Source organism: Protopterus annectens, chromosome 9.part0, assembly GCF_019279795.1.
Source record: "Protopterus annectens isolate FY-2018-M chromosome 9.part0, PAN1.0, whole genome shotgun sequence".
NCBI classification, from domain to species: Eukaryota; Metazoa; Chordata; order Ceratodontiformes; family Protopteridae; genus Protopterus; species Protopterus annectens.
Window position 1 is genome coordinate 1140494460 of NC_056743.1, and position 26069 is coordinate 1140520528.

General features: G+C 37.6%; 1 protein-coding gene across 1 annotated transcript in view; it reads right to left on the reverse strand.

Moving 5' to 3' along the window:
- The window catches only part of LOC122811874 (cobalamin binding intrinsic factor-like), a 206904-nt gene that overhangs the window by 79186 nt on the left and 101649 nt on the right, over positions 1 to 26069 (reverse strand). Inside the window, exon 7 of the mRNA XM_044084009.1 lies at positions 14131 to 14323. Within this exon, the coding sequence (XP_043939944.1) occupies positions 14131 to 14323 (193 nt within the window). The remainder of the gene's footprint in view (positions 1 to 14130; positions 14324 to 26069) is intronic.

Genomic DNA, 26069 nt, shown 5'->3' on the forward strand with positions numbered 1-26069 from the left:
GGGTTTAGGGATTATTGTCTTGGTATTTTGGGCTTCGGGATTGTGTACTTTCGGGATTCAGTAGTGAATCCTCTTATGACCATGATTGTCTGAAGACCAGTACTATTTACTACATATGAGGTGTGAGCAGCTCTTTTTGCCTAATACTACTACTACTAATACTACTAGGCTTCATTTTTTGCATTTAACTTTAGACCATTTTTAATACACAAGGATTGTGTATATCCCAATGCTAGCTGAAGCTGTTTAATATCAATGGATGAGTAGATAACAGTACCCAGCGTGAATGTATCATCAGACTTGATCAACTAAACATCTGGGATATTGGTCTATATAAAAAAAATGCTAAGCAGGAAAGGGTCTAGTGCGAATCACAGTGGTTCTCAACTCATTACAGTTTTACATTCAGAAAGAGTGTCTGCAACGTTTACAACCTAGCATCTGTTGGGTAGCCTTTTTGCAATACGTTGGATAATGTACAGGTTTATATTAACTTTGTCTAATTTTTCAATGACTCCAGTATGGGGAATAGTATCAAAAGCTTTGAGTAGGTCACAGTAAGCAGTGTACAGAAAATGACTACTTCACAAAGCCTCTATAACTGAGTGGGGTCTAGTTCAGTCAGGTTTATTATGTCTGCAAGAATGGTTTTATGGCTTTGCATATAAAGCAGTTTAGACTGGTGGGCCTATAATTACCTGGGTCTGTAGTGGGATCACCCTTGTGTAGAAGAGTCATAATGGCTTTTCTACAGACATCAGACACAAACTCTTAAAGACAGGCAGAGGTTGAACAGTAGAGATTCAGGTAATACTTACTTGACACTGATGAAAATGCTGTGTTTTCTGGTCCCATGAAAGTATTGGTTTTAGCCTTTGAAAGGTATTCTAAGATGTATTCTAAGGTGATTTCAGAGGAAATCATCTTGGAATAGGTGTCTGGGTCAAAGACAGTTTCAGTGAGAGGGAAACTCTAACTTTATGATTAGGAGCCTAGTTAGAAGTGTTTTACTAATCTGCTTTCTTACTGAATTATTGTTGATTCCTTAAAGCTATATATCACTTTTCCTGGAGTTTAATGTGGCCATAAAGGCTTGATTAGTATGTGAGCAATTTCTAGCTTCTGATTATTTCCACAGCAGAAAGCTGTTTTGTGTTTGGTTAATCTCTGGCTTGTTGTAAGTAAATTATTTGACTTTTTTGCTAGTAAATATTTTATTTCTTTAGATTAATCTGCCTTGTTTAAAGTAACTAATAGACCTCTGGGTCAAAGACAGTTTCAGTGAGAGGGAAATTGTACTTTCATGATTGGGGGCTTTGAAAATTTTTTTATCTATCTGCTTACTGATTGGATTATTGTTAGTTCATTAATGCTAAATATCGCTGTGCCTGAAATTTAATGTGGACATTAAGGCTTGATTGGGATGGGACTACCTTCTGCTTACATATTTAAACAAAGAACTCTAGCTTCTGATTATTTTCACAACAGAAAATGAAGAACTGCTTCTTACAGCTTGAATTTTTCCCCAACTCTCCCACCCTTTTTCTTTTGTGGTTTTAAAAGGCTATGCTTCTCACTTCTTCTTCTTATGGTAATTTGACTTCCAAGTCCCTTCCTCCCTTTTGTCATTGCTATCATCTGTTGTATAAGGTATTTATATACTTTGTCCACCCACCACTCCAGGAGACCCCTGTTAAAACCCAATCCTTAAACCACATTAGCCCATCCTAATAAAAGACCGGACAACACAGATATGCAATTTCCAAATGCCCCTGTTGCCAGCTTGGTAGATTTGGGCATAATGAGACTATGTGACAATTGTCTCATGTTCTCAGACAAGAAATTAGTTAATCCTTAAAGAAACTGAGACAGTATGCATGAGATGTAAATTCACAACTTCCTTGGAGGCAAAAATCTCCCTTACAAATTAGGTTGTGAAGAAGACAAATGCATCCTCACACATGTCATTCATCATATACACATAGGTTTTCTTACACTGAGACACTTAAAAGAAACCTTCCCAAACCTCAAAGACCTCCTAAGCTATCTAACGGCAATATGTTTCCTCAGCAATCATTAAAGTACACACCAAAAGCAACATCAAGCACCACTCATAAGCGTCCACTCATTGGTCCCCAAAGGGCAAAGCCCATAAAGCAAGCAGGAACTTTATCTAATACTCTTGTCATCAGGAATTCCATTGTATGACACACAGATGCTCCACTCAACTGGTTAGATAAGGAGAAGACTGTTAGTTGCCTATCTGGAGTCAGGCTCCACAATACCATACATACTCAAGTCACTGCACCCCAGGTATCAATATAATTTTATCATTGTCCATTTGGGTTTAAATGAGCTAAGACATACCTCACCTGAATATATGAAAATAGACAGTATAGATCTCTCTGAATATGTGTCAAAGATATTTATGAGCCTTACATTGAGAGGCATTCTACCTTCACCAAGGATGATGCCACAATATGAATAAAAATGATTGATTTTAATAATTAGCTTAGGTCAGATGTCACTCTAGGGGGATTAAATATCTGTCAGTATGAAAGGCAGTTAGCAGATCACATTGTTTTACCAAGGATGGTCTGCATGTGTTCCCCTAGGCTTTTGCATTTTGGCTAAAACTTTATCCACTCCCTTATACATTTTTATGCAATGCCAAAAATGACAAAACTACCAAATTAGCAAACAAGACTCAGGTTACTGCTGAATGCTCAGGGCCTAAGCAAAAAACTCCACACACTACAAGCCCTCCTCACTGTGGAGAATGTAGACAGCTGTAACATTACTGAGACTTTGTTTAAAGTCTTACAAAGTACTCTGTCAGTGTAAGGTTACAGTACCTTTCACATATCTAGGCCAACAACAACACAAAAAGGGACTAAAGATGGTGGTGTCTTGATCTATGTTAGTAACAAATATACCTCCAGGGTAGTCAAAATGAATGATTCCATGGAGTTCATCTATGTGCAAATCACCTTAGATAAGGTCCCTTACCATATCCTATCTGGCTGTAGGACACCATCTATGCTCCAAGAGTCTTGCAACTCTTACTTAGACCTATTATATGCATTCACCATCCAACCAAATACCCTATTCATGGGTGATTTTTAACTACCCTTCTATGACTGAGAAACATACACTGCCTCAAACTTACAGATACAACACTTCCTGGACTTTATTAACTCAAACACCCTGGACCAGATAGTGCGCACTCCAACTAGATGAACAAATATACTGGAAATAGTACTAACCAACATGGGGGGAGCATTTCACCCCAGACATGTCACATTCTCCTTAGTGGATCACAAAACTGTCTCTTTCAAAATAAAAATCAGCTTGGAAAACCCAACTAAACCTGTAACAGTTAGGAACTATTCAAAGCAAACTACATCCTATTAAGTGACAGTTTGTCAAAATCAAGTCTCCCACTAACCCTGAGACCCCAGCTACTTTATGTAGAATTATTTAGAGAAACCCTGTACAAACATGTACGTGGCAGCACAGAGGATGTCATACCTACCAGAAGTAATCCAAAAACAACTAGGCACACTTAGTGGAATTCTCATCGCAACAGGCATATAAAAAAAAAAAAAAAAAAAAAAAAAGTTACTGCCGATACCAGAAAGAGCAACTCCAATAACAAAAAAAAATATATATCTCTCTGATTCAACTGAACAGAAAAACTAGGAGGTCTAATTAAGTCTGACAAGACCAACTTTAAGGTCAGGATAGCTTCTCAGGCTGAGGACAACCACAAGCCCTTCTTTAGCTATGTCAAAACTTTAAAGGTAACACACAGCAGTGTGCTGAACTGGTGGTTAACAGCACTATTCACTGATCAGGGAGACACAGAGAATCTACTGGCTGATCAGTTCAGCTCTAACTTCACCCTTACCCCCCCCCCCCAGCTACCCCCTGTGAACTACCTTCTGGCATACTCCCCACAGCTATTAGCAGGGATTAAATTCTGGCAGCACTTGCTAAGGCCAAAAATGCTGCCTCAATGGGCCCTGACAATATCGCTGGTTACCGCCTGAATAGTGTAAGGCAAAACCTATCAGGACTAATTGAGGCAGTCTTCAACCACAGCCTTAAAACAGGTTATGTACCAAATAAGTGGAAGACTGCAACGGTCATCTCTCTTCATAAGGGTGGACCATCAACTGACCCCGAGAACTACAGACCCATCAGACAAGTCTAATATGCAAAGCCATGGAATGAATTATCACGGAATGATGAACAAGGACATTGGCAACCTACAGACACTGGACCAATCCAAGTGTGGTTTTGTTAAGAGGAAGTTTATGCCTACTTAACCTAGATGATTTATTTGAGAAGGTCACCTAGGCAACTGATGAGAGTAAAACAGTGAATACCGCATACTGTGACCTGGCCAAGGCATTCGATACAATACCGCACTCAGACATTATTGACAAACACTCTGAAATAGGCATAAATATCTACACAACTCACTGGATTGGTGTCTGGCTCAAAGATAGGACCCAAGAAGTCAGTACTGGTGAGACCACCTCCACCAAGAGATTGGTCAATAGCAGAGTACCTCAGGGCTCTATGCTGGGCTCACTCCTGTTTGGTATCTACTTCTCAGAAGTCAAGGTTAATGCTAAAGGCATTTGGCTCACTAAGATTGCAAATGGATGTAAACTGGGAGCTATCATATATTTCCCCTGTGATACCAACATCTTGCATGAGGGTCTAACACAGACAAATGACTGGTGCCAAAACCACAATCTAAAACTCAATCCCAAGAATTGCATTATAATTCCCTTTGGGAAATTGTCCACTCAATTTACTGACTTCATTGATAAACCACCCCTATGTGTTAACTTGGTAGTTAGGGATCTGGGAAAATATGTAGACAGTAATCTGGCCTTCAACCATCACATAGCAAAGATTGTAAGAAAATCTTTGTATGCTGCCTAACTTATAGGTAAGGGTATGGCATCCAAGTCCAAGGAAGTTACAGTAACACTCTACTCAGCTCTCATCAGACCCATAATTGAGTAGAATTCCCCCTTTGGCATATACCTAAGCAGACACTTGCAAAGGTTGGAAGGCCCACAAAGGTTCCTCACATGAATACCATGCCCTACACTGATTGCCTACAGGCCCTGTCTCTGTACTCACTATCCTATAGCTGTTGAGATGCAATCTATGCTTATCTTATAAGACATCCTCAGATCCAGTCCTGAAGGATCTTTTGCACATCTACAAAACAAACAATACTAGAAACATAGAGCCAAGGATTTGAACTTTATTTGTGACATAAATATAACATGCTGGAGATACAAGTATGTGAGTCAAATGGGCCACTATGTCATGGAGTAGGCTTCCCATCCACGTGAAGTAGAGTTCATTCCTGACCCTATTCAAATGAAACCTTGACCATTGGCTAGGAAATCACAAATTCACCCCTCGCCTGGCTTCCATGTCTGTGATAGACAGAGGCTGTCAGTAAGGAAAATATTCTCTAATTAACATTCCCCCCACAAATCCCTTAGTTACCTCCTTACTAACATAACCCATCCTAATAGACACCAAGGTACTTGGGGGGGATTGGGTTGCTATGCATGGCATGGCTAAGTTTATAAAGTGGTCATTAGCCTAGTAAAAACCTATGAATTTATAAAAAAGGAAATTTTCAGGGATAGTGGAGGCAGCAATGTGACTAGGTGGAGTAAAGTTTACACTAAATTTGTCTACTGATGTATTGGTTATAATCTTAGGATAAGAGTCTGTGATATTATTATGGATGAGCTCAGTGCATTGCTGGACGTTATTCCTTAATTTTCTGACATAGTCAATATTTGCAGTTTCCATTGATATCTATGGCAACCTTAAGTTCGTATTCTGCTTTACATTTTCTAAGTGTTCTTAACATACTTGCTGGCATGTTTCACTGTGGTCTTGAGGTTGGAGGATGAGAAGTTCTTGTAACTTTTCATTATTTGCTCCTTTATTTATATAGGAGTTCCATCAGAGTGGTTTATTCCTAAATTTACCAGTGTACATAAGGTAGACTTTTCTATTTAGCTGTTATAGAATCTCCAGATTAATAATGAGGTTGATTGGTGCAAAGATGAACTAGGAAAATTAAAGGTTATGTTTTGTTAGAGGTGTTACTCTGAGGATTTAGTAGATGATGATATTGACAAAGTACCCCAACTGAGAAAAGGAAGATATGGACCTACATGGGCCTGAAACATATAATGAATAAGCATACATTTATAGGTCCTGATGAACTGTCAGATGCACCAAACAGACTTTTCAAACACATGGTTTTGCACTATTCTTTAGACACTAAAGACATCAAAAAATAGTATGTAAAAATTGGAACATTTTAGAAGGTATTGGTGTTTCATCTGTTAAGTTTTTAGAATCTCCCAAGTTTGCTTATAAAAATAGGAGAAATATTAAAAGAATTTTGGAAAGGCCCATAAAACATAGTAAACAAATGTCAAACAGTACATTTAGTTGTGGTAACTTTAAACAGTGTTTAATTATTGACACCGATGAAGATGGTGGAGTGTTGAATATGATAAATAAATGGAAGAAGCCTGGTAGATACAATTGTAAATCGGATAAGATATGTATTTATCTAGATGCTATTCTTGCATGGCTTTTACAGAGGAAAAACTGGCAAAGCTTTGAACAGAAGATTTTATCAACACAATTATAGTATCTGTAGAAAAGATGAAAGAAGTGCACTGGCTAGGCATTCTTTAGTATGTGATAATTTTACTAAATTTCAGTTTTCAGATCTGGAGAAAATTAATTTTATGATTTATGGTGTGATCAGAAGGGCAAACTATTACATAATGAAATGATTTGACAGCTTTGAATGGACGCATCAACTTCCACCAGGACTTATTTCTATATAATTAGTGAATTAAAAAAACATGCACTGCATATGTAAGTATTAATTTCATATTTAGCTCTTTGGGTATACGGTGTTTTTGTATTTATTTACACATATTGGTAGGTCTGTGACTTTAAAATGTCAATGGTATCTGTTTTAGGGCATGGATAGAATGCTTCTTAATGAAAGAATGTAACAATCAAGCATGATTCTGACAAAGTCCTGGATGTGCAGGGGACAAAAGATCTTAAATGGCTTGATACATTTGTCTTTATCAGCAATTTTGTATTAAAGTTGGATTTTGCTATTATCATGAGATGCAAATTGGTCATCTTTGAGTGTTTAAGTGGAATTTTTACGACTGGCAGTGACCATTTTTTTTGCCTGACTTGTCTGAAGTTGAGATGATTCTGTATGTGTTTGTGCATATGTGTAGAGGGAGGAGGCGCAATCATGCATGAAACATTTCACAAAATTCCCGAGTCAAAAAGGAGAAATTTGCTCGTTTGATTTTTAGTTTTGTTTACTGGAAAATTCTAGCTGGACATAACCCTTTTTTATCAGATATGCAGTGAGAAGACGTTCAGTACTTGTCTCAGATAGTCTTATCCTGAGACAAGGGCTGGTATTCATGGTCCAAAGGTACAACTTTTCATAGCAGTTATTCATGAAGAATGCAGCTTACTCCTATATGCAAATACACTAATCACAGGTTATTCTCACAGACTAAGTAAATACAAAAGCTTCTGGTAAAAAACACCCACTTTGTTGAAATGCGTAAATTTGCTGAAGTTAATCCTTAAATATGTGTAAAGTACTACATAAAAACTGAAGTGTTCATATAATTTCAGAAGTGTTTGTGAGATATGGATGAACACGGCTATGAGCACATACATATTTAAGGAAAGAGGTGTGCAGTGCAGCTAATTATATTAACTTTTAAATACACATAAAGAGGTTTTCGATATTTTCTATAGGGATATCCTTATGTGGACACCCTGATTATGCCTTTACAAAAGTGGAAAGGGGAAGATAGGAAAGACTGAAAAAAGGAAGATGCAACAAAGAGAGAAACACATAAAGAACATATCAAGAGGATTGTGCTACAGGGGGTGGGAAAGGAGGGGTACTATGTTTTTGACAGGAAATAGACCCCCTAATTTTCAACTGTTTTTATGTAAGAGGGTAGTCTGGTAGCAAGTGGGTTACAGATTGTAGGATAGAGGTTTAAGGAAAGAGGGTGGGAGGTGAAGAAGAAGTTGTAACAGAAGGACAACCAGTCCACAGTGCCCCAAGTGTTTCCGCTGCTTGATGGTGTTGCAGTAGAGGACCCTGACATTGAGGGGGTAGAGGCCATTCGTGGTCACCCTGACTAGGGCAGTGAGTCTTAAAGCTGCTGAAGAGCATCCTAGACTGGCCAAAGATGTCTCTCAACTACCTGCTCCACCATATCCTCTACCAAGTCCCTAAGCCCATGGTCTGTGAGATGTACAACCCCAACTCTTTGAGAATGACCCTGGATGAACAGAGGGTGAATGCTCCCTGACCTGGAAGGAACATGACTGGGCTACTTATAGGGATTCAGCACCTACAGAAAAATGAACATAAAGGGAGAAAAAGAAAAAAAAAGCCAAAACAGTGCATAATTAAAATAAGAAAAAGAGATATGGAGGGTAGAGAGACATACAAGAAGTAGAGACAATAAATTCACTGGTAATGTAATACATCAGGATAGAATTTTTTAACAGTGATTTATTATTTTTATTAAATCTTTATTCAGACAAACATATTCTGGGAAATGATACCGGATACCTGTGAACAATCAATATAATGATATCAAGTGGTGGTGATTTTTTACATTTGCAGTCTACTGATCCTAAGGAGATAAGAAGGTGTAACATAAGAAATGGGAACACACTGGACATTTCTGGTTGATATTGATTGTGTTGCAGTTGCTTACTGAAAGCACATTACTTCATTTATTACTTATGTATGAATTTCTTTAGGAATTATGCTTACAAAATTCCTATTCATATTTGCATACTCACAAGCAACCTTGGTCAGATTTTTAAGGCATTTTTCTCCTGATCCTTGTTGTATAAGATCTCTTCTTCTACTACATATAGAAGACAATGAGGATGGTTGCTTATCTATCACATATATGCGGTCAAACCTTTCTTACATGATTACATTTATTAATCAGTAAAGCACAGACGATGTTCATCATTTCCACTGCTTGAGTGGCATTTTGGGTTTTCTACCAAGGTAACACAGTAATGGCTATTTTTCAAAAGTTTAGACTCCTCTCTCTCTGACAGCTGATTGGCTGAGCACATCCTAACAGATAAGCCTTTAACTGTTACAGGAAGTAAGTGTTCAGTCTTTTTCTGCCATCCAAAGAAGAAAGTCCTCTGAATTTTCAAAGGATCCATTGCTGATATTTCCAGCTAACTGCTCAGATAAGCCCCATTATAGACCCATTTCCTTTCATTTTATTATTATATCTATTATTCTCTTTCTATTTTTATGTTTATTTTAAAATATTTATATTAATATTTTGTTTCAGTCAGTGTTTACAGTAATATTTGATTTTACAGTTTCTGAGGAAAATTTCAGTATTTCTGTCAGAAGTACTACAGGCCTATCTTTACTGTCGTGACTCTGCTTATTTTCATCTTTAGACAGGAAAATTTGCAGAACTTATTTATTTTCAGCATTTATACACTATTTACTGTATGCCTGATTCGCCATGGTGGTACAGCGGTAGTGTTGTTGCCTCACAGCAAGAGGTTCTCATGTTCGATTCTCAGCTGGAGTGCCTTCTGTGTGGAGTCTGCATGTCCTTACCATGGTCGAGTGGCCTCCAAAAGACATGCGTGAATGGAAGTGCCTTCCCTGAAGGTTGGGCGTTGGGCTGGCAACTCGGCACCATAAAAAAATCTACTGCCAATCATTAGCGGACCGGAGTTCCGCTGTGGTGACCCCTAACCGGGAAAAAGCTGAAAAGACAAACAAACTGTATGTCTGATTCTGCATTGTGTGTTTTTAACTTTGGTTCATGGTTGTACTGTGCATGAAGTTATTTGAATGGAATGTAGACATTTTACTCTCTCTGACAAAAAAATATACTTTAAATTATAGTTTAAGTTGTTATTAAATGTTATTTTATGGAAGTTTAATGTTGTTAAAGTCTGTGAAGTAAATGTTTAACACTGGTTTAGCTCCTTGATTGCTTTGGTGTTTGGAGTTTGTGTACTGGACATTCTTTAAAATTTGTCATTTGTAAAGCAATTCTGAATACATTTCAATTTGTTTTCTTGTGATAATAACACAGTTTAGCAGAATTGAGTTGTGTGGGGACATACTTATTATTAGAAACTTTAAGTGCTTATTGTGAAACATTATCCAGGGTCTACTTCTATTAATTGAAAGACCACTTACCCAAAACTGAATTTACTGAGACAATAATACCGAACTTTGAATACACCACATGATCACGCTACTGAATTTTTTATCAGGGAACATATGCACTTGGTCAACATTCAGCATAGAAATGCACTGCAGTATGTCAAACTCATCCCCCAACTAAATATACCAACTCTGGGATTGCACAATAGTGGGGAAAAGGGCAAATTATGTAAAAGAGGAAAATGGTTAGAACTTTGTGTCAAAGAATGTCTATTTCTAGCAATCTAGCCTTTAGCATGTTAAATAATCAAGGCTATATGTGGAAATTTATTTTACAGTGTGCATACAGTTTGTATGATTGTGCTGCATCCTTTCTGGCAGAGCAAGTCTTATATGAGTAAAACTGTTTCTCATTGGACTCAGGTTCTGAAACATGCTTTGGGAGATGTATTTAAATGTAGAGATATCGCCTTGGGAAATGATGCTTCTTTTGTTGTTTTAGAACAGTATGCTTGGTTATATGATCATAACTTCTCTGATGATTTAAAAGCTGAAATTTTGAATGCATCTTTAAGTTCTCAGTTGGTATTTGAGGCTTCTGTTATACAGATTCTCAAATAGTGTGATGATAGAGGCAAATTAATGTTTGCGTTATCAAGGATGTTTCATGCACACAAGTTCTCCCCAAACAAGGTGTAGTCTTCCAAAGGGCAGAACAAACCAAAAATCCCAGCTAAACAAAGTTAAGGACCCAAAAGGAAAAGCCAGGAGGGTATTTTTTAGAAAATAAACAAGACGGTTATTCCAAAAAAGGATCAACAACTTCATGCAAACAAATGACTATTCTGAGTTACAGAGCTCCACTAACCACCCTTCTGCTGTTTCTTTTCTTCCTCCTTACCTAGACGCCCTCTAAACCCTGCAGCCTGGATATGAAATAATCTCAGACAAACCCAGACTCCCTCTAAACCCTGCAGCCTGGATATGAAATAATCTCAGACAAATGGGTTTTGAGAATAATTCAGAGACACCACAAACTGATAGTGTGATTATGCAACTCTATAAAAAAAATCAGAAAATGCAAGAGAATCTCAAGTAGTATAGTTGGAACAAATGAGCACATTGCCTTTAAACCAATTTGAATGTTTAGTTCACATCTACAGTACCTTCTATGAAAAGCTACTATAGTATAAAAAACAGGCTGCTGAGTGTTGGAAGAGCAAGGCTGGAGTTGCAGCAATGGCTTTACTTTATTTGAAATAAAATAAAAAAATATTGGTTTAGTGCTTTCATCCCAATAAACAGTAATGGGATTTCTTTAGAACCAATATTAGTTAAAAATGCTCACTTTAAGTATCTAAAAAGACTGCCATGTGACATTGAAAACTACCAGTAAGATAAAATAAATTTACATAAATGATGAACCCAAGACTTACTAAAGGTTCACAAACCAGAAACCAAAACTGGCAGCAACTTATGTAGTTACCACCCCTCTACTGCATAGAACAAACTCCCTCTAGAAATAAGAAATCTGACAAACCTCAAACAATTTAAAATAGCCACAAAAGATTACTTTAAAAAACACTGGACCTGCCTCTGCTCACACGCTCCCTGACCAAAATCCTCCCTTCTAAGTTTCAAAGTAACCAATGTAGATCCTTACTCAACCTACTTCCTTCACTATCAGTCTAACCCCTTTACTAAGCTGTATGCTGCCTAATTAAAAACAGCAACTTCTAATTAGCATATTCCTGTTCAAACCACTAATTCTTACATCACATGCTTAAATTGTTGGTTATCCTTGCTTGCTTACATATTATATAACTTGATAATTATTGTAAAGATGATTACATACCTAAATAATTATTGGCTTATTCTTTTTCTCTAATACTGAATGTCTAATTACTATTGTTAAATTGTCCTATATTATTTGTCTGGAGCTTTTCTCCCCGGGCCTCCACTGAAAAAGGGCTTTTGCTCAATCAGACACTCCCAGTCAACAAATGTAAAATAAATAAATACACTGAAACTTCTAACTGAAACTTCCTGTGAGGTCTGATACAGTCTGAACCAAACTGGTGAAGTAAACCAATAGAATCTTGTGCAAGTGCAATATAAAAAGTCAAATATCTGGGAATGCAATGAATTATATGGTGAATTCAAATAGTAAGTATAAAAAACCCATAATGAAAGTAGTACATGTTGAAAGATACATCTTATTACATATAATAACAAACAGTGCAGTAAAAAAGAATCTAAAAGGAGTTGCTGGACTTAGCACTGTCATCCCTTGGATTTCCAGGTACCTGTATAGAGATTTGTGAAACAGAAAATGCAGTGGTGGAAGGACCAACTGCCTCTGAATAAAGGACAGCCTTTCTCTCTTCAGGCCGTGGTCCAGTCTTTCCAAATGTATTCTTCACATTTTGTCTGAGGAGCAGTGTCTGTAAAAGTTCAAGTACAAGGCTTGTGGGCTGCTCAGGACATATGCCAATAAATATAAAAGAGATGTTGTCAGTAATTCATGCTTTAAAAGTTTTTCACTATGTATGGACTCCAGGTCCTCTTGTAGTGGTCACAGTAGTGAGATGTAAGACAAAAATGTTAAAATACTTAGTGTTGCACTTTGGCCTTCTCACCAGCACCTGGTCTACTCACTCTGCTAGCTGGTCATGACTTCACCTTTGCAAGTCATCATAACTGAGGTTGCCCTAGGGCACAGAGCAGGTGATCCCAGTCAAGGTGTTCACCCAACTCTTACCAAATATGAACCTTTTTTCCCACTCTGTGCTGTGTACAGGTCTTTTAATCTTGTCCAGTTGTGAGTTCTACAAGAGGCAGACCATGATCTTGGCCTCCTTATCAGGCCAACTTGGAGAATGACCTCGTGCCATCTCAGGTGCTGCTATCTTTTAAAGTGCCAGTACCAAAGTGAAGAATGTAAATACAGGGCTGTGGTTCACAGGGTTTAAAACACACCCTTTGGGGTGTGACATCACCATAACAAAACCCGGCTTTGCATATAGAACTGCTATTATTGGCAATTTGGTCTTCCCAAACATATATTTTTAAATAAATAGTTTTACTTTGTTTTTGCTATGGCAAATGAAAGTTAATTAAACATTAATGTTTCATGTACTTATATGTCTTTTGCTTCTGTGCAGTGATGTTATAACCATTATTTGTACATTTGGCTTTAAGATCATACATTATTAAATTTTTGTAATTTTACTTCATTTTGAACAAAAAAAGAACGGGCATGATCTGATACATAAAACTGTTCACAAAAAAGGTACTTTGCAAGGACTGGGAAAATAAGCAGATCGAGCTCAGAAATGTACGCATGTCTTAAGCATGCAGTGCAGATGCTAAGTAACTGTCAAAGGATAATTGTAAAATGTTTCTTTATTGTGCGTATTGCCAATCATATCCCCAAATCATGGTTATTAATGGATCCCATGGTACAGAGCTATTACTTGACTAGATGATATAAATATTGATTGATTTGCCATAGACAAAAGGGTTGAATAACCTAGAAACTATGCCAGTGGGGATGCAGTGTCTGTGGTGCGTTAAAAGTAAAATATCTTCGACTAAAGGAAGCAAATCATGCAGTGAAAATGTGCAGGGAATAGGACTGATACTGGCAGTAAGACAGACTATCACGAGAGGAGAAAAGTAAATCAAGATAATCTTTCTTAATGGTAAATGTATGAAGGGTTTGTGTATCAGCAACACATTTTCTGTTAAGTAGTATAGTCCTGTCAATACTAGTGCTTATTTCCCAGGAAACACCTCTTAATTTTTTGGGAAATTTTTTTCCTTACCTGAACTTTTCTGGATCTTGTCTTTGTGCCTCCTCCATGACCCTGAGCAGGACAGATCCCTTTCGTACTGATATAGTGATGGAATCAGTAAAGTTGTTTGCCACGGCATTTGTCACAGTGTACTTCACACTGATGTTGACAGGCTTTTCAGTGGTAGCTGGCACACTTGTAGGCTCTGTCATATCCAGGTTATCTGGAGAAAAAAAGAGAAAAAATAAAATTACAGTATGCATAAGTACAGGAAGATGACTTTTTTATTCAAAAAACACTTTTCCTGACAGTCCCATTTCCTGTAATACATCTGCCCAGCCCTATGCCATCAATTTCATAGGTTTGTAGGTTCATAGGGGGTTACTAGGCTCATGGCCCAACAGCCTTTACAAGCCTAGCCAGATTTATATATAGTTTCTCAATTATCAATAGCTAGGTGAGTGAAGTTCACAGAAGTATGAGCCTATAGTATGGTAATTAATACTGACTGCCTCTGTCCATGAGGGGCATGAGCACCACCCCAAGAGTGGATTTACGATTACCCATCCATTGATCTAGGTTGTGCTTGAAGAGGGTTAGGGAGTGGTTCTGCCTCATGTGAGTGGGAAGCTTGTTCCAGAAAATGGGTAGTCTCTGAGAGATGTATCTATCTCTCCAGCACGATTTGTTCATGTCAGAGGCTAGGTTAAGATCCTAGAATGTGTGACCTTTGTGCAGTTTGATTTATGAATGTATAACATTTCTATCAGGTCAAAGACTGCTCTGTAAGCCAGACACAGAACACTCCTTAGTAGCCTGTAGGAGACAGAATATAGTGATAGGGCTTTCAAACTTTCCAAGTAGGATTTGTTTTATATACGCTGTATTTTCTTGGTGAGAAACCTCTGGGCCTCTCCAACTGTTGCAAGTGTTTGTTGAGGTACATGCAAAATGGTGTATTGTACTCAATTATTGGTCTGATGAAGGCCAAGAAAAATGGAAATATAATGGAATTTGATCTGGATACCATGCCTTTAATTATGAGATGTGCCACACAGAAAGACTTAATCACCACTGTGGACATGTAGTGGTCGAAGTTCAGATTGCTAACAACTTGAATGCCCAGATCATGTACCACTGGGTCTGCTCTTAGGACAGGGTGTTGGCTACTAAACTACTAAATTTCAGTTTTCAGATCTGGAGAAAATTAATTTTATGATTTATGGTGGTGATTGGAAGTGCAAACTACTATATAAAGGAATAATTTGACAGCTTTGAATGGATGCATCGACCAGGACTTAACAAATTCTATACAACTAGTGAATTAAAAAAAAATGAATTGAATATATAAGTATTAATTTCATATTCAGTTCTTTGGGTGGAAGGTGTTTTTGTATTTATTTACACATATTAGTAGGTCTGTGACTTTAAAAGGTTAACAATATAAGAGGTGTGTGTTAAGGAAGTCTTTGCAGGGTGATATAAACTAAGGGAGTATGTTGTCTACACCAGGGGGTACATCAGTATGTTTTCTAGTAGGAGGTAAAGGTCTTTGTAATTTTCTTAAAACAGAAAAGGGGGATAAAAGGATGGGGTCTGGGTGAGCTGGGGAGGAGAGGTAGAGGTTGCAGTACTAATAGGTGGCTGAATTCCTTGAGAAAGTCAGAGGCTGAGAGTAGGCCTTGAGAGGTCTGGATGGTGATAGCAGTGGAGGTGGGAACTGTGGATATTTGGCATGTGAGAAAATATATTTTCTGCCAGAAATGTTTGGGTTGGCCTAGCAGAGAAAGTGACTTGTTTTTGAAATAAGTTGATTTTGTGCCTGCATATAGTGTGTTTGGCTAGGTTACGTAGAGAGATAAAGGCAGTGCAATTTTATGTTGTGGAGGTTTTGACTCCATGAAGACAATACAATGCCCCTAATCTTGAACAGAGCTTTCAGTTCAGTCATTAGCCAGGGAGGTTTGTTGTATTTGAAAAGGTACTGTATGAGAGGGAAGAATATGCTTTGAGGTTGAAAGAGGGTATGTATAAGATCTGTAGCAGCTGAGTTAGAGTTCTGTAAGTTGGTAATGGGAGAACAGTTGAAAGGTGATAGGTGTTTTAGAGGCTGTTTGCATTTATGGTTGATCTGGGTCTGAAGGTAACTAATTTGGGAGTGGTTTTATTGACTGGTAGATAATTAGTAAGTTATTGAGGAGTGGTCACTGAATGAGGGTGGAACAATATATATACTGAAAGATGGGAGGGATGTTAGTGATAAGCAGATTTAGGAGGGAGTGATTGTTGGTTCAGAGATTTGGCTGAGTAGAATCATAGACTAACTGAATAAGGTTGATATTGACTAGGAATTCAGGAATGTCATTTCTCAAGGGACTTCGGTAGCTTAGGTTATAAATCACCTAGAGTATAATATTTTAAAGTTGTGAGGAGCTGAGGAATAAGGAATTTAAATAATAATTTCAGACACCCAAACAACTACCACCTCAGAACACAACACCTGCACACAGACCACCACTGATCATAGTGTCAGCAGTCACAGCCAGGCCAAGGCCACAATGCCAGACACACTAGTCATTCATGTGACTCATAGTCAGACACACTGGGCGTCCACGCTCCCAGACTGAGTAAGGAAAAAAAGGCAACCTGTGCTGCGGGCCGAGGTAGCTAGAATCCGCCACTTGCACATCAACTCAGTCTCTCAACAGGCAGGTCAAATCTGCAATCATTGCACACCCACACTGGTAATAAACCCCCTGGGGAGGCCTCCCTTGGACTACATGAAAAGAGACATAGAGGGGTCTGATTATGCTTAGCCCAAGCAGGTATGACTGACCTTGAGCAAAGTCTACTCCCTACCTTCAAGATGAGATATGCAATATATAAGATAAGATGATCAGCTTTAACAATTGGCTTAAACTTTCAATGTTCAGATTCCTGGATGCAATGCATGTGATGACATGCTGGACAAGCCGCGCTGCTGCTCAGCGGCTGCTTGCACCCTGTCCTCCCACCGGATTTGGATTTTTTGTTGGGCTCCCACCCCCATAGTGCCTTGCTCAAAAATTAGCTCAAATTCTAAACCTACCACAAAAGAAAAACAAAAAAGAAAAAAAACTAAGGTGCACGCCAATGCAATGTCTAAACCTGCACTCTCTGCACTTCTCAGTATTGAAAGTCATCGTACAGAAGCGACAGTGATGTCTGTGCTGTGAGCCTGACCACAGCACCCATCCTGCACCCCATCACTATCAGGTTCAACCAAACCGTATAATCATCTGCCCAAAACCAAACAGGTATAATATCAATAAGGTACAAGTAAAGGCATCCATCAAGCATTTGGCCCAACCAACGCAGCCAAGGCAAACGACCCATAAAAACTCACCATCCACAATTAACCTCTGAGCATTGTAGCATGTTACAGGAACCATCACATGTTCAACAGGAACCTCACAACTGGAAAAAACTCTTCAACACCATCAAAAACCTGGGACACTCCTGGGATACTCCGTATACTCCAACATACTCAGTGACTTCAACTATCCTAATATAAACTCTATAACCCATGGAACACTACCAAAAATAACCTACACCCCAAAAGTTGCCTTGGGCATCATCATGAACATGAACACACACAACTAGTCACCACTATATACCCTCACTGAATAGATCTCATCACAGTATCAATGAACATGTTTGAGCACCCCTCACCCCCGAGATATACCCTCACTGGGATCATCCTGGAGGTCAAAATCCCACCCCCACATAAAATAAAAAGACACAGTAAAAAAACTTCAAGAGACTAACTACTCAGCCTTAGAGCTGTGTTCACTCCTAAGAAGGACCCCGGCCAGCACCTGCAGCACGAAAAAGGATGACCATCTCTCAAAAAAACAAGCAACTGCCAAATGCCAACACCAGGCACTGGCCTTCTCCAAAAGGCAGCAAAAAAAACAAAACACCAAAGGCAAAAACAAAGGCTAAGTTAGAGTTGGACTGAACTAAAACATAAAACAAACAACAAAAACTAAAAGCTAGCACAATAGAAGCAAAATCCTTAAAGGTAGAAGACACACATGAAGTAAAAAATAGCTAAAAAAGAAGTCCAATCATCCAAAAAGAGAAAGCTAGGAAAATTGCTAAAAAATAGAAAAGGAATCATATGCTCATTTGAAACATGCCAGATGTCTGGGAGTAGGAAACCAGATATGCTCAGAATTAGTCCAAATGATCTGCTAAAATTGCTGATCCAACAACATGGCCCACATTACTGACTGACGGGTCTAGTGCAAACTTCCCCCCCAAGAGAAATATCTAGAACTGCCCAGCACCCCCCCCAAACTAGCTGTGCCACCTAACCCTCTCTCAAGGGCTCTCCACAGCAAGTGATGGGACCTGATGGTCCCATGACCTATACTTAGATCCCGTGGTTAATGTGAATTCCACCTAGGACAACAAAGCCCACACCCAGGAGTTGTACCCCGATGTGTCTCCACTCCGGGGGTGCCCAGAGGAATTTGAGGACAGCACGGATGGTTCCACCTGACCACCCGCAGTACCCCTCCATGGAATAAAGGCTTGACAAGCCTTTGGCAGCAAAGACATAGGGAATGGTCATCATGGATCTCATAAATAAGAGACATTGTGGAATGCAGATCGAATATCCCAACTTGACTTGGATTTGAGCCAAACAGTCACCAAACTTTTTGGACGGGATCATGGAACAGAAACATACAAGAAGGCAGTCACCAGGGCCAGCAGCCTACAGCCTAGGCCAAGCAGTTGCTTCCCACCTGTCAGAATCATTGACATTATCAAACTCCCCAAAACCTCATTGAAAACTCATCAACTTAAAGTGGGAAATGAACTAGTGATGACAGAAGACACAGGGCGAGTCAAAAGACTCCATGTCCACTCACAAGAGCCCACACGTGGCAGGTATCTGAATGTCACAAGTGCAGTTTCTCATCTGCTTTTTCTGGTTGCAAGAAGTGCAAGCAAAAACAAATAGGTAAAGGTTGACAATACACAGAGATGGCAATGGCTGACAAACCTTGCAGTCAACATCTGACACAGAAATCAGAAGAGAAAATCTAAAGGGTGGCAATTCACTGATGCCAAGAATTGCTACCACTCAAAAATCTAAAGTATGAGGATACCTTTCTAAAAAAAACCAGGGAACACTAAGTTATATATATGCCTTCCACTGAACCCAGAACAGTACTCATCACCATGGGGAATGGGGACCCAGAGGGACCCTACAGTCGACTGCTCATAGAGCAGCTACTTTGCTAAGTATTCTTCGAAGTATTGAAACATATATTATCTTGGTTTGGCATCCTAGATGAGAACTCCAGCAGTGTCCTACCTGGGACTCCAATCTCAATGACCTTGACGCCACAGCGCCTGATCAGTCAATTAGATTTGAATGATTGAGTACAGTGGAGAAATCGAATGTATCTGACACCGTTGAAAACACTGAAAGGATCATCTATGGCCAGTTTCTTACTTAAAGGTGAAAAAAACTTGCTTACTCTTATTCACTGGCCGAACTGAAGGACGGTGAGAGCCATTCAGCCTTGCCAGAGGTGGTGAACGACTCAGTCCAAAAATGCGATACACCCCCAAGCGCAACCCAAGATTTGAGATCAAGGGAACAGAAACCTCAGTAGACCTTATAGATGGGAGGATAATGGAAGAAAACTTCAAGGCCCAACATGGAACACTAGAGGCCTCACCCAAAGACTTCTTCTCCAAGGGGGCATGAAATATGCCCCCCTGTTTCTATAACATAATTAATTAAAATTACATTTAATTTAATTTCACATTCCTCTCTTTCTTCACTTTTTTTGAGGTCAAACAATCCCCAAAAGGTACCAATCACTTCAAGCCACCAAGAAAATGGATTCCTTCCTCTTGGGACCCGAATTATGTTTTAGAAAAGCTAACTATTTCTAATTTTGAACTGACCTCTTCCACTCTCTAAAATTGTGTATGTGGAATAATGTTTTGCTAATGGCCGTTACTTTAGCAGAAAGAGTTTCTGGGCTACAAGCCCTTATATTCTTTCCTGCTTTTCTTATCTTTCACACAAACAAGGTATCATTTGGGGATTCAGTAACTGCTCCTAGCTTACAGTCATTTGGAAACTAAGTCAGCCAGAGCTCTTTGGTGCTGAATTTTACTTCAGAGAAGTAGATGCCAAATAGGAGAGGTCCTAGCACCGAACACTGGGAGACTCCAGTGGTGACTGGTCTCTTTATGGAAATAGCTTCCCCTATTATGACTTCCTGTGCCTATATTTAAGTCAGTTAGAAATCCACCAGATAATACAGAGGTTTATTTCCAGATTATTTAGATTTTCTACTACACCTGAGGGGGAATTACGTCAAAGGCTTTGGCTAGGCCAAGTGTATACAGTTTTACCTTCATCCGTTGCTTTGGTGAAATTTTAAGAAAAGTTCACTAGGCCAAGTAAGCATGACCTGTCCTTGACAAATGAAAAGAAAAGTGATTTCTGCAATGGTGAGCATGAAGTGAATTCTAGATGACACACTGTGTATACATCCAGTCTTTGTATACACCAAGTATACTGAATAGTGAGCTGCTAAAAACCCAAGGACGATATAAAATATACAAGAAATTTAATGAACAAGTTAAGTGCTTTCATCCAAAAAAACTTTTACAGGCATTCATCAGAACAAAATTTTCATATACAAAACATCACAATTTATATCAAATTTCAAAAAGGACAATTGGCTGACTATAATTAATTTAATAACTCATTACCTCTCAACCACTTAAAACTTTTAAAGAGACACACACACACATTACAATTTGCCGACAAATGTTACATCCCTAACAAATTCATTAAAAACTTTCAGAATTCTACAATTAAATCTAAAAAGTATATGAAAATACATATGAATGCAATGTAATATAAAATCATTTTTTAAAAACATCAGAAATATCTCAATAAATACAAAAATAAAATACTTTATTGGAGTCTAACTAGAGACTAAATTAAAGTTTAGCTGCCCTTAACTTAAGATCAGGTGCTATAGAAATCTGGTCATTCGGTCTGGGTGAAATATTGGCTCCTAATAACAGCAGCCAGTATAGTTCTCTGTACTCTAATTTATTCTCCCATTGACTTCCATTGGATCTTTAGAAAGCTGTTCAAGCACAAAAAATGTAAATCACCCATTACTACAAACTCTGATGTCTTTGGCTGAAGCATTATATCCAACTTTCCCAATATCATAGATATGTTCATGTATGCATTTCTGAAGAGACACTTCAGTTTTGCCAACATAAAATGAACTACATAGCTCGCATACACCTAGACAGACCACCCCACTACTCAAGCAATTATAATATTTGTAAGCAGGTAATTGTGTATTCTGAAGGGTTAGGAAAATATGGTCCATGTTAGCTATATAGGGACATATTCTACAAGCACCACATTTATATGTGCCTACCCATTGTTTATTAACCTATGGTTCCATATTATCAGATCTCTCATAAATCTCTCATAAATGATAATAATTTGCCTCATTAATTTTCATGCCATTAAGTTAGACCCATTCATAAAGAGGATCTAAATAATGTTGGAGTACAAGCTGGCTGTTTACAGAAGTAACTACCCCTGCCACTTTTAGATCATCTACAAACTTTCTAAACCAACATTTATTAACTGTCAATATATAAGATATGAAAATATGGAAAAAAAGAAATAACCCAATACCAAACCCTGTGCAACACTCCTAGATATAGCTAGATTACTTGATCTAAACCCTTGAATGGTCACATTGACCGAGCTGTTATGTAACAATTCCTAACTCATCTAATGACAAATGGGTTAAATCTTTAATCTCCTATGGCCTTTATAATAGAAGGAAGGGGTACTGAGTCAAAGGCCTTATATAGATCCAGAAAGATCACATCAACTGCTATATCCAAATCCAAAGCATCTACCAAATTCATATAAAAGCTGATTAAATTAGTTGCTACTGCTCTTCCTGATGTAAAGGCATGTTGATGAACATCAAAATATGTGTGTTTTACATTATTGCTAATAAGCCCTCTCAAAACATTTACCAGTGAGGCTAGTTAAATCTATTGGTGTATAATTCTCAATATCCATCTTATCTCCCTCTTTTTTTCTTGGACAATAAGAGTCGTCTCCAATAAGTAGGAACAAAGCCGCACTTTAGAGATATTCGAAAAAGATGTAGTAAAGTCTCCTTCAATAATGTTAGAAGTCTAGAAACAATGCTGAGCACTGTGTAGAACTAATGGTAAATTATTTCATGTACTCAGACCCAGAGGCACAGACAGTCTACTAGAAGACAAATTTAAGCTCAAACTTCATCCCACTTTCCTCTTGAAAACCCACATAATTGCACAAATGGGTCTATATCACTTTTTCAAAGGTTCGTTTCTGCTAACCTTTGTTCATCGACCATAATACAGTGAATGTTCCCATCATTGAACATTCACTTCAACAAACGACTAACCCAGAGAAAGGAATGAGTTGGCCCTCATAAGTAATTTTCACTTTTCCCCACTGTAGTGTGATCTTGGAGTTGGCATGTATAGTGGGGGGGGTTGAAATACTGTGCTTTGTGTGATGGTTAGAATGCTGGGCAACTCATTACTTTCCCTGGGTAAATCATTCATTGAAGTGAATGTTCGCTCTATTAGGGTCGATGAATGAAGGTTTGCAGAAATGAACCTTTGATGAACTGATATACATCCTACACACATACGTACACACATTCATATATGCATACACCCATTCATATATGCATACACACATTCATACATGCATACGTACATACATGCATACATACATGCAAATGTTTCAAGCATGGGCATTAATGCCCTTTTAGCCTGCCAATATACTAAATAAGTTGTTCCCATAAGTGTCCAGGCTGTTTTTAAAATGTATCTAAACTAATGCTTGCTTTAATGTAATTTGCTAGTCTATTCCATACATGAGCTGCTTTCTCAGAGAACCAATTAGTATGCTTCTCATTCCTATAGAATATTCTGCATAGGTTGTCTGATGATTCTTTACTACTATTTGATAACCCCAAACATTCAGAGAAACAGTTTTCTCTAAATACCCTATATACATGAATAAGTTCACCTCTTAAATATCTATATGAGACACTACACAAGTTCAGATACATAATTAGTCTTTCATAATAACTTAAATTTTCACATCCATTGATGCTATTGGTATGTTTCTACTGTACTCTTTCCCATTTTCTCATGCTTGTTTTCTTATAAAGTTTGTATATTGTCATTCCATACTCAAGTTTGGGTCTAATGTGACTAAGAAACAATGACTTCATCATTTCTAACTTCCTAGAATTTATAAATCTTGTTATATAACCTATAGTTTTATAACTATCATTAGCCACTTGGTTGATATGATTTGAAAAACTCAAAGCTGGATTTACCTATATAATCAAGTCCTTAGTTAAATCTACGGTTTCAATTTCTGTGTACTGTATTTAATATTCACCTTTCAATTTATGTTTCCAAAATCTCTTAAGCTTAGTTTTTGATGTATTTATCAGCATATTATTCTCCTGTACCCAAATGGTCAATTTAGTCAAGTTCTTTTGCAGACATGCCTTGTCTGTAACACGAATAATCAGTTTACCCAATTTCAAGTCTTCTGCATGCAGACCATAGAACACCTCAAATGAAAAAAGATGGCTTTGAAAGTAACAATCTAAACAAATATTTGCCTAGGACAGAACCCTGTGGGATACCATGACTGTAACCAAGAATTTCACCTGCCTAATTGCTGTATGATATTAGCCATCTCCTATTTGTAAGCCATGCAGCTATCCATCTTATCAAGTGTACAGCAATACCTACTTGTTCTAATTTATTGATCAGTGTTTTGTGTATGACCCTATCAAATGTTGAAGTTAAATCTATATAAATTACATCACGGCACAATTTTTCATTCATAGCTGTTATTATATTGTTATAGAACATGATGTTATGGGTGACAATATATGCATACTGATATGTGGTTTCAAGTCCCAACCTTTCTATTATTGTCAATAACTTATCCAATATTACTATCTCCATTATTTTCCACAACAAGAAAATAAGATCTCTAAAAGTCTGGGTTTGTCCTATTCCCTTTTACCTTAAAGACACGTTTGATAAGTGCATGTGTCCAATCTTGATGAAGCTCCCCATATTTATACGACCTAGTAAATGATAGACATAATGGTAATGTAAATTCTTGCTGAAGTGTTCTCAGATCATTATTACTAAAGCGTCTCCTCCCTGTACTCTGTATGGATCCAATTTGCCTAGTTTCTTTTTCAATATAATCTAATTTGATTTTTCTGAGCATATCTGGATGTCACTAGGACAACTTATTACCCCATTTGTGGTGACAAACTGTTTTGCATAAGATTTTGTAAATATATCTATAATCTGTTGTGTCAGAGAATAAATTTTAGAATCCACACAGTTTATCAGTTTGTATGTCTTTACTCCTTCCACATCTTATGTATCTATAAAATGGCTTCCTATTATGCTCAATATTGTTACATAAATTTTCTTCAATTTTTTTTCTTAATCTTTTCTCACACTATGCTTAATTTGTTTGTCCAGCTTGTTTATTTCAGTTTTCAAAGTTGTTGTTCAACCTCTTTTCCATTTCTTATATGTTTTTCTCTCTCACCTTAATCAAGTATCTTGTTCTTATGGAAATATATCCTCCTGACATTGTGTGTCTAGATACTGATGTTAAACTTTTTTTTTGCTTTCAAACAATTTCTCTTTCAAAACTTTTCACATTCCTTCTGCAGTTTTTCCACTGAAAGCATCACAACAATTAGTTTGACCTAGTGACTATTTGCTTCCGTGTAATCTTATATTAATCTTATGTGCATTGGTTTATACTTCATGTTTGACAGAATTATCTAATAACAAATTCATCTTTATAACTCTGTGATCACTGCACATCAACGGTGGTAAAACTTGACATGAAGTAGCAGTAATTTCTTTAGGAACATAAACAATGGTGAGCACGTTCCATTCCCTGGTAGATTTTTTTTTTTACAATCTAAAGCAATTGTTGTACCTGAAAATAAATTTTGAATAATTTCCTTACTAATGCTGTTGAATCAATATTATTCCAGTCTGTTTCTGGTAAATTTAAGTCCTCAGCCACTAGTATTCTTCCCTCTTGTGTTTCATGCAAAAATATATATAAATTCCTCTAGGTCATCAGTACTTGACTTTGGTGGTCTGTGCTCTCCAACAATTGTTATACATTCTAGGGTTGTCTTTATTGTCAGTTACACAATCCATATTATTGGTGTTATCACTGAACATGTATAATCACAGGTCTCATAACTATCTTTAATACCTAACATAACACCTCCACCTGACTTTTTGTTAGAAAGTCTGTTACAGTAAAAACATTTATATCATAAAAGAACTGGTTTTCCATATTATTTCTTTAACCATGTTTCACAAACAATAATAACATCAGTATTGTGGGAACGTAGCAAATTTTCCAGTAAAAAATCTTTTGTTATTAATGGCCCTAGCATTAACAGTAACCAGAGATGCATCAAATGTTGCTAGCTGTGAACTGTTACTTTTTTGAGCAGACAAAAATACTGCCTTGATCTTGATGATCTTGACAAGTGCACGCCATCCTGTCTGAACATATGTGCTCAAGTAGACTTGGATGCTCTACACATTTCCATTTTTCCAAACAGGACATTTTTCCCATGTAGGTATTTATCCAAAAAATCTTATCATTCACAATGACATGACTCTCCTTTCTATATGTGACTTGTGAAAAAATATGTTATAACACCTGTATATGCTAGACTATCTAAGAGGGATGTAAGTTCCCTACTAACAGCCAGAGAATCCTTAAGGATAAGACAATTTGTACTGATATGAATAAAAAC